The sequence below is a fragment of the Moschus berezovskii genome, chromosome 20 (genome assembly GCF_049115385.1).
Source record: "Moschus berezovskii isolate FMDL1 chromosome 20, NW_MosBer_1.0, whole genome shotgun sequence".
NCBI classification, from domain to species: Eukaryota; Metazoa; Chordata; class Mammalia; order Artiodactyla; family Moschidae; genus Moschus; species Moschus berezovskii.
Genome location: NC_142479.1, coordinates 34,323,444 through 34,332,492, shown reverse-complemented (window position 1 = coordinate 34,332,492; position 9,049 = coordinate 34,323,444). Strand labels below are relative to the sequence as shown.

The following is a 9,049-nucleotide window of genomic DNA, read 5'->3' as shown; positions in this document are numbered from 1 at the left end:
CTTGATCTGACTTGCAACAGGGCCCCCCTGGAGAGTTTTAAGCCAGAAAGTGAAATTGTCCATGGTCTTTAAAAGTTCTTTCTAGCCACTGCGTGGATAAAGAATGTGTGGGAAGGATTTGGAAGCAGAGACTCTTTAGGAAATTGGTCCAGAAGTTCAAGTCCCAGGCATGGTGGTCAGCCCTAGCCCAGCTGAGGGTACAGGCAGAGAGCGGGACCAAGGAAGACAGCCATGGCTCTGGCCTGCGCAGCTGTTCCTGTTCACTGAGATCAACACTGATAAAGAAACGAGTTTCTTTGGACACGAGGGGGTTGAAAGGCCAAGGCAGACGTACAAAATTGAACTCGGGAGATAAAAATGTAGCAGATAACACATAGCATTTAAAAAGGCACAGGAGTAGAAGATGTGTGTCCACGGAAGCGTTTAGAACCTTCTCCTTAGCGCCGACCAAGTGAAGCACAAAGGCAGAGCTACGCATGCGCGCATCTGCAGTCCGTCCCGCCCGCGGTTCCTGGGCCGCAGCCTCTGGGTTGCGCAGGCGCTGCAGTTGCCATGGAGACGCGTGGCCCTTCCCGGGCGCTAGGCGCCGCCGGAAGCCACTGGCTCGGCGGCCGCGGGTCTCCTGCTGCCTGAGGTGCGGGGGCGGGCGGATGGACGGCGGTGGTGGGGCCCGGGCGTCGGAGGACGGCGAGGACGAGGAGGAGCGAGAGGGCTGCATGGCAGCCTCGCAGGTCTCCAGATTGCCCCCCATCGCGAGCTGCACCTCAGAACTGACCAAACGGAAGGTGAAGAAGAAGAAAAAGAAGAAAAAGACAAAGAGGTCGGGCAAGGGGGACGGTAAGAGGAGCAGCTAGCGCGGCAGCCTCAGCTCCCACACCTGAAATTCTCCGAGGACACCCGCCCCACCCCTGAGAACGCCATCTACTCGAGGAGCAGTTCAGCCGAGAAACAGAAACTCGGCCGTACTAATCAGAGGTCCTTTGGCTCCCCGCATGATGAGGCGCCGGCCCTTCCCATAGAAACCGTCCATGTCCACAGAGACCCCAAATCCTGCATCGAGAGTTCTCAACACCTATGGAGACCTTCAACCCTACACAGAAACACCCCACAGAGCCTCCCAGCCCCACAGTGACTCCTAGCTTTATACACTCATCTTTCTAATCCCTCAATCCAAACTCAAAATCCTGATCATCCTTACCTTCCCCACAAAACCCTCAAGCTCTCCTACAGCGATGCCTTTATCCTCATACACAGACTTTCCCCACGGACAGGTAGTGAGGCACTAGTGACCTATTCTCTCAGGCACACACAGAAACACAGGCTCTTGCCTTTCAGCCCTTGCCTTCCAACCTCATTTGTTAGGGGCACCTGCCTCTGGGTGCTGTGTGGACACCCAGGTGGTGTGCGTGCTTAGTGGCTCAGGTGTGTCCGACTCTTTGCGGCCTGATGGACTGTAGCCCTCCAGGGTCCTCTGTCCATGGGAATTCTCCAGGCAAGAATACTGGAGTGGGTTGCCACACCCTCCTCCAGAGACACCCAGGAAGTGCATGTAACACAGGGCATACACCCTGTACAGACTGCCCTTCCACTTCGTTCACCTGCCAAGGCCAACTTTGACTGCACACAAACACCATCACGCCAGGCATTGCTACACACTTTTTATCATCCTCAGCACCTGCAACAACACCCCCTCTATCAATATAATCACCAAATAAAGCCAAAGCATAGATGGCCAGCAGGCACACACATTCACAGGCTGCACACTCACCTGCCTAGACCCCTCCCCACCCCCACACAACTATACACATGGGATTCTTCTGGTTTCCCTGTGGACACATCACAGAAACACACCCACCAATGGCTGCCACAAACCCACAGAGCCCACAGGCTTACCATGCTCCTCTCAGAGAACTCCCTAGGGACTCCACAAAGGCCCTGCACACTCATTTGTGGAAAGAGTGTAACAGTGATGTAGAATGCGCCTGTCTGTGGGTGCTGTGAGTCTCTTTTGTCAGTTGTGTGGTCCACTGTGGGGGCTCTTGCTATCAGAGAAGTGGATCAGCGCCCCTTACCTCTAGCATAGTTAGTCCTGGCTTCAAGTCTCTGGGCCCTGGACTTCTTTGTGCAAAGCTGACTCCCCTGGCCAGCTGGAGGCCAAGATGTAGCAGCCTTCCCTTGTAGCTTGGAGAAGTGGGGGATGGGCAGATTACAATTACTTCTCCAGGTGGAATCATCATAAAAAGGCAAGAAAACAATTCTGGAGTTTAAGTCAATAAGCTCAAGGTGTACCTGCCAAACAGATTAGGAAATTTATTGTCTTTTTCAGCTTAGCTTCTGATTCTAAAAATTACAGTGGCATGTACCTCATACTGTCAGCAGGGGACACCAGATAGTTTTGGGGAAGTGGGAAGGTATAGGAATGCCAAGAGAGGATTTTTTTCTCCCCCTTCTCTCCTTTTCTGTCTTTGTTCTTTTGGTGGGGGGAGGGATATTCCTCTCTCTCTCCCCCCAAAATAGGATGAGCTGAAGAAAGAATCACAACATGTAGTATTTTATATGCACATTATATAATTCAGAAGTGCTATTAATATTTCAAAAGAATCCGTATACGCCACACAACAGAAGTATTTCCTGGCTTGGCAGAATGCTTTCCATAGTCAGATTTAGGAAGTTTTTCTGTTGTTCTCCATTTCTTCCATCATAAAGTGTCTAGACTAGGGGTAAGTCACAGGCTCCCAGAACTGGGCAGTACCTTGGCGAGCAATGGAGAGGTGAGGTGGGGATCTGTGTGGAAAGAACCCGGCTCTGGGAGTCAGGCCCGCGTTCAGATCCAAGCTCTGCCACCTGCCATGTGACATTGGAAAGTGACGGAGGCTTTTGGAGTCTGTTTCCTTACCTGGAAAACGGGGCAGATAGCCTTTCCCCAAGGGGACCTGGCTCACAGTATGTGTTCAGTAAATGGTTCCTCCCTCCCCAACATGACAACCCAAAGCCTATAGGCAGTGGGTGTGTACGGGGCTGGTGGGCTTGCCCACCTGAGCCCTAGGTAAGGAGGGGCCTCCAGTGCCCTCCCACTTCATCTTTGGTGGTTTGGGCATTACCCCTGAGTGGGCTCAGGGCAAGTATCACTGAGGCTAACGCCCCCCCCATCTGCTCAGCAGATAAACATCAGAGTCAAGGCATGAAGACTCAGCAGCTGTCTCCAACCTTCCATGACCTGTTAGGTCCCAGCAAAGATCACAGGCCGGGGCCAGAGCACAGACAGAACAGGGATGAAAGCAAGCTCTTCTACTCCACCACTGTAAGTCTCCCCCACTTCGTTGAAATAGAAGAGACCCTTTCCAACCAGGTCAATGAAAGCCTGCGCTGGGATGGCATTCTCACCGATCCAGAGGCCGAGAAGGAAAGGATTCGCATTTACAAGCTGAACCGGAGGAAGCGGTACCGAGTTTGGGCCCTGAAGGGCTTCCACTCTGACCCTGGTGCCGTGGAGACCCCTGAGGACCCAGCCTACCTCTCGGATGAGGACAGTGGCGGCAGCAGGCAGCCGACGGCCGAGGGCTCCAACCACTGCTCAGAAGGAAACCTCATGTCTGTGGCCATACCACCCTGAATGTGCCCAATCTCATCTGAACTCGGAAGCTAAGTGGGGTCGGGCCTGGTTAATACTTGGATGGGAGAAGGAAACCTTATCCCGAAGCTCCTCCACTCTGACTTCCCTGCTGCTCTGCTGGAGCCAAAGCCCACCCATGACCCGGACAAGCTTATGATTTATCCTTCCCACCAGTCTATGTGTTAAAACTATATCTATACATAAATAAAAGGAAATCAGAATTACCTCTGAAGGAAGCAGGCGTCTGGTGATTTGATGAGCTCCGTTCACCTTCCACCAAGATGTCTTTCAATGGCTCAGGAAAGCCACAGCTCCTTAAGAGTGTTAAGCAGGTCGATGAACAAAATTCTCTTCCGAATGTCCTTTTTTTCTTAAATAAGCTGGCATCGCTTTGTTATTTAATTTCCCATCACAGTTAGCTATGTATAGTCTCCTTTACCCACAAAAAAAGAGAAAGTGGGTAGATGGGATCCATTCTAAATCTATTTTTAAAAAATATTTATTTGGCTGCCATCGGGTCTTAGTTATGGCACTTGGATCTTTCATTGTGGTGCTCAGGCTCTAGTTGTGACTCCTGGGCTTAGTTTCCCCGCCGCTGAGCCTGTGCAATCTTAGTTCCTCAACCAGGAATCAAACCCAGGTCCCTTGCACTGGAAGGCGGATTCTTACCCACTGGACCACCAGGGAAGTCCCTTAATTCTAGTGTTAGTCGCTTAGTCGTGTCTGACTCTTTGTGACCTTATGAACTGTAGCCCATCAGGCTCCTCTGTCCATGGGATTCTCCAGGTAAGAATACGGGAGTGGGTTGCCATATCCTCCTCCAGGGGATCTTCCCAACCCAGGGATCAAACCTGGGTCTCCAGCATTGCAGGCAGATTCTTTACAGTCTGAGCCACCAGGGAAGTTCCTCAATTCCAAATCTTTAACTAATTTCATGGGTAAAATCCCTCACACAGCATGTTTTCAGAGGCCCAAGGAAAATGCCCTGAATAGCCTGGAGATTTTTCTTTTTTAGTTAAATGTACTCACTGTCCTTTTGTGGCCTTCAGAATAAGGGAGTTCCAGAGCATCCTCTGTGGGAGGTTATTATGCGAAGTCTCAAAAGGAATATTGCTTCTCTTATCAATATGGTCCTCCTCTAATCCCCCAGGTTCTGGAGCATTCAAAACGCCCCGCAGTACTACTTGTTCTAAGTTAATGTTCTTCTTGTCTACAAATAGTGGGTGAGGGCCATGTGCTGCCTTAGTCTGGGTTCTTCCAGAAGCAGACAAAGACGTCACGGCAAGTAGACGATCTGGGAGGTGAAGGAGGGACCAGTGGAGAGGAGGCAGGGGAGGGGAAATGGCCAATCCAGGGAAACCAGTAAACCAGCTTCCACACTGGGCAGCCGGGCCTCGACCCCACAGGGAAACTCCGTCAGGATGACCTGGCCTGAGGGTGAGGGAGCTGGGGTGTCATGCTCCCCAGAGGCATTGGCGGAGGGGTCCTGGGGGGTGTTGGTTTCCGGGCATTTCCAGCCTGCCACACGAGGGCTGGAGGCCAGTCTCACCTGTGGGGGGACCGCCCTCTGGCACAAAGATGTAGCCGGAAGGTTCTGAGAGGTCGAGGTGGTCTCTGGGGTAGCACCGGACACCCCTGTCAGCACGGAGCAGGCCCTGAGAGGGACACACCGGACGTGAAGCTCCAGCCTTTCAAGGAGGTAAAGGCGTGCAGGGTACTCAGGAGAAGTCAAAATCCAACACAAAACATCACAGAAGGCTTATGTAAAACTTAAGAGAAAGTGGTATGAGCCGAGCACCTAGGCACATTCAAGCCACCTGCTGCTGCTGCTGCTGCTAAGTCACTTCAGTCGTGTCCGACTCTGTGTGACCCCATAGACGGAAGCCCAACAGGCTCCCCCGTCCCTGGGATTCTCCAGGCAAGAACACTGGAGTGGGTTGCCATTTCCTTCTCCAATGTGTGAAAGTGAAAAGTGAAGTCGCTCAGTCGTGTCCGACCCTTAGCGACCCCATGGACTGCAGCCTACCAGGCTTCTCCATCCATGGGATTTTCTAGGCAAGAGTACTGGAGTGGCTTGCCATTGCCTTCTCCGTCAAGCCACCTGACAAGCCCTAAAGGTTGAAACCCACCCCCTCAGTACCGCCCAAGCCAGGTGCAAATCATAAACCCGATTATTTCTGAGCTGTGCTGACCAGCTGATACATTTCTGCTGCAGAATAGCTCACGGACCCACGGGTATGCATCCTTGTTCATCGTAATAAATAGATTCATAGTGTAGTTCTGGAGACGAGTATGCAGGCCCCCGGCAGACAGAGCAGCCCCTTAAAAGGTCCAGTGTCAGGGTTTTCACGTCTTGGTCACCAGACCCTACAAGATATACTGAAGAGGCTTTCAGAAGAGCCCTTCCTCCCCTGGAGATGAGGTTAGCAGCCTGGCCTGGCACGGGCCATCCCTATGCCAAGGCCAGGCCGGTCCTGTGCTGTCAGGTTGTGGGGAACCCATGGAATCAAGCAAAGGGGACCCCTGGGCCCGGGTGCGGCTGCATGGTTAGGAGGAGATGGAAATGTGCTAAGACCCAGCCTTAGACCTCGCCCAGTGCACCAGGTTCAAGGTAAAGACGGCAGAGGGTGGGGCAACTGAATTGGCATTTCCTGTGCCTTCTGGCTCCACCAAGGTGGGGGGAAGTGCATGAGGAAACCGAGGGCACATCCGCCTCAGGGCGTCTTGGTCGCTTTGCACTGTCATCCATGCGGGGTGGGGGTTGGGGTGGCCTGTGGTCGCCTTTCTGCCTGAGGTGTTCTGAGGTAGTGGGGAAAGCGATAGGCTTTGACCTCAGCTGCAATTTTCTCTTTCTCACCACGCACTTCCTGTGTGACCTCAGACAAATTGCTCAACCTCTCTGAGCCTTAGTTACCGCATCCGGAAACAGGGCTGCAAATTCCGTGTTGTAAGAATGAAATACAGGAATTACATAAAGCGTTCAGCATAGTGCCTGGCCCCCAGGAAGCACTCATTCTATATTAAAGAGTTTTGAGCAACGATATTTTAGGAAGGGTTAGCCACACAGCCACTGGAAAGACTATTCTGGGATGGTGTAGAACTCACCTCATCAAAGAGTGACCTTCACAAAAAAAACATGGCTTCAGTGACTGGCTGATAGAATTCAAACAAACCGCAAAACAAATTACAGGGAATGTAGGAGGAAAGAATTGAGTGTCTTACAGTCCAGCATTCAGGGGAGGGGGCTTTACGCCAAACAAGAATGTACCTCCTTGTAGCCTGGAACTAAATGGGAGTCTGTGCTCAAGATATGAACCAAAGAAGTTGGTGAGAATTAATGAGAATTAATGCTCCTACAAGCATGGAACTGACTCCAACTCAAACCACAATGGGTTAGAAGTTTTAAGAATCTTTCTGATATCCAGCCTGTTTCAGTGAGGACTTTTCCAGTAGCAAGGAATAAAACTTGAAAACCAGTGAAAACTGGTTTTTACAGTCAAGAGAGAGTGATTGACTCATAAGGCCAGGGTTGGTTATGGATGGCTTCAGGCATGGCTGGATCCAGGAGGTCCTGTGTCATCAAAATTTGTCTCTTTCTCCACATCTTGCCTCTACCTCCCTGATTAGCTTCATGTTCAGAAGCAGGTTCGCATAACAGGGTTGCAAAGATGGCCACTGACATAGTTCATCGAAGATGAACTCTTGTGTTCATATCGACCACAGAGAAGACCTCTGGCCTGGCACAGGTCCATATGTCCATCATGGACAAATCACAGTGGCCAAGGAAAGGGAGCAAACTTCCCTATAGCTCAGATGGTAAAGAATCTGCCTGCAATGCAGGAGACCCGGGTTCGATCCCTGGTTAGGAAGATACCCTGTGGAAACGGCAATCCACTCCAGTATTCTTGCCTGGAGAATCCCATGGACAAAGGAACCTGACGGGCTACAGTCCATGGGGGCACAAACAGTCAGACATGACTAAGTAACTAACACATAAGGAAAGGGAGTATTTGCTGCAGAGACCTAGGGTGTGGTGGGGACATGGCAGGAGGAGACAACCCTAATGAACACGAGAGTCTAAACAGTTTAAACAGATTGTCATAGAATCTACATAAAACCTACATAGAATAGAGTGACTCCCTAAAGAGATGCCAAGTAGATTTTTTCATTACCCTCCAGAATAAGAATGATTCATTTTTGAAAGACCTTGACCAAGGGTCATGGGGGTGGATTACATAGCAATAATCTCAACAACTTGGATTGACTGCATACTTATCTCAAGAACCACTGACCCTTGCCCAACACTATGGAATCTGTTAACTCAAGATGAACAAGGCTGCGTAATGGTGGGTCCATGAGCTGTTTTGGAACAGAATGTATGAGCTGGTCAACACAGCTTAGTAATAATCGGGTTTATGATTTGTACCTGGTTTGGGTGGTACCAAAGGGGTGGGTTTCAACCTTAAAGGCTGGTCATGTGGCTAGCATGTGCTTACGTGCTCGGCTCACTCTCAGGCACTCCCACCATGAGTAGCCTTTGGGTTTCTATACCCGGAGTCATTGGAGCCTTGTGAATATCCACCCTGGAGACTGCAGGAAGGCAGTTCAAGGAATGTAAGGACTTTGGTGTAGATGGTGCGGCAGATGCCTCTGTGGTCTCTGCCTCCAGGTGCTTATGCAGCCAGCACCACTCCCCCCACACACATCCCCACTCCCGCATCAAGGACCTGTTTACTCTAATGACTAGACTACAGCAAAAGTGGTGGAATGTCTCTTCCGGGATGAGGTTATAGAAAGAGAATGTGTTGGGGGAAGGAAAGAAGGAAGGATGAACAGGGCTATAGAAACTGCCATGGCACATACATGTCGTTACACATTTGTCCAAATCCATATGCAGTCTAACATCAAGGGTGATTTCTCAACTGTGAACTTAGGTTAATAACCATGTATCAACATGGGCTCATCAACTGTAACACATGTGCCAACCCGTGAACATGTTAACAGCTGGGGAGACTCCAGTGACAAGAAATCCATGTCTCCTGCCAAGAGCCAGGAGAAAACTCAGAAGCAGGTTCTGCCCCCATTAAGCCTTGCAGTGACCATGCACCAGTGACACCTTGATCACAGCCTGTGAGACCAGAAACCAGATGCATCCAACTGGGCGAAACCCAGTTTCCCGACCCACAGAAACCGCGAGGTGATGACTGTTGGAAGACACAAAATCTGGGGATAATTTTGTTACTAATACAGTTGGCCTCTCCCTCACCATTAACTGCGCTCCTCAGTTAGCCGCTTCTCCTCCCCCTTGACCTGAGGGTAGAAAACCCCAACCCCACCTTCTCCTAAGGAGCCGTGTGTTATCCGGCTCCACAGACTCCCACTGCCAGTACTCAGGGGATTCTTAAGTTGATAACTTATCCCAAAGTGATGCTGTGT

The 9,049-nt window shown here is 50.8% G+C and overlaps 1 protein-coding gene across 2 annotated transcripts; it reads left to right on the top strand.

The window, feature by feature from the left end:
* The first annotated feature begins 580 nt into the window (after positions 1-580).
* LIAT1 (ligand of ATE1) lies at positions 581-3,837 on the top strand. 2 transcript variants are annotated; one of them, XM_055403005.2, is made up of 2 exons: positions 581-837; positions 3,162-3,837. In XM_055403005.2, the coding sequence occupies exons 1-2, from the start codon at positions 651-653 to the stop codon at positions 3,611-3,613; spliced, it is 639 nt and encodes a 212-aa protein (XP_055258980.2). In that variant the 5' UTR covers positions 581-650; the 3' UTR covers positions 3,614-3,837. The 2 variants fall into 2 exon arrangements, with proteins under 2 accessions (XP_055258980.2, XP_088684880.1); XM_088828754.1 differs by having other exon boundaries at positions 3,159-3,837.
* The last annotated feature ends 5,212 nt before the right edge of the window (positions 3,838-9,049 follow it).

Excerpts from the sequence above, each read along its gene's own strand:
- LIAT1 (XM_088828754.1), top strand. The coding sequence starts at position 651 with ATGGACGGCGGTGGTGGGGCCCGGGCGTCGGAGGACGGCGAGGACGAG. Across the intron at positions 838-3,158 it reads GAGGTCGGGCAAGGGGGACG|CAGATAAACATCAGAGTCAA; the intron begins GTAAGAGGAGCA and ends CCATCTGCTCAG.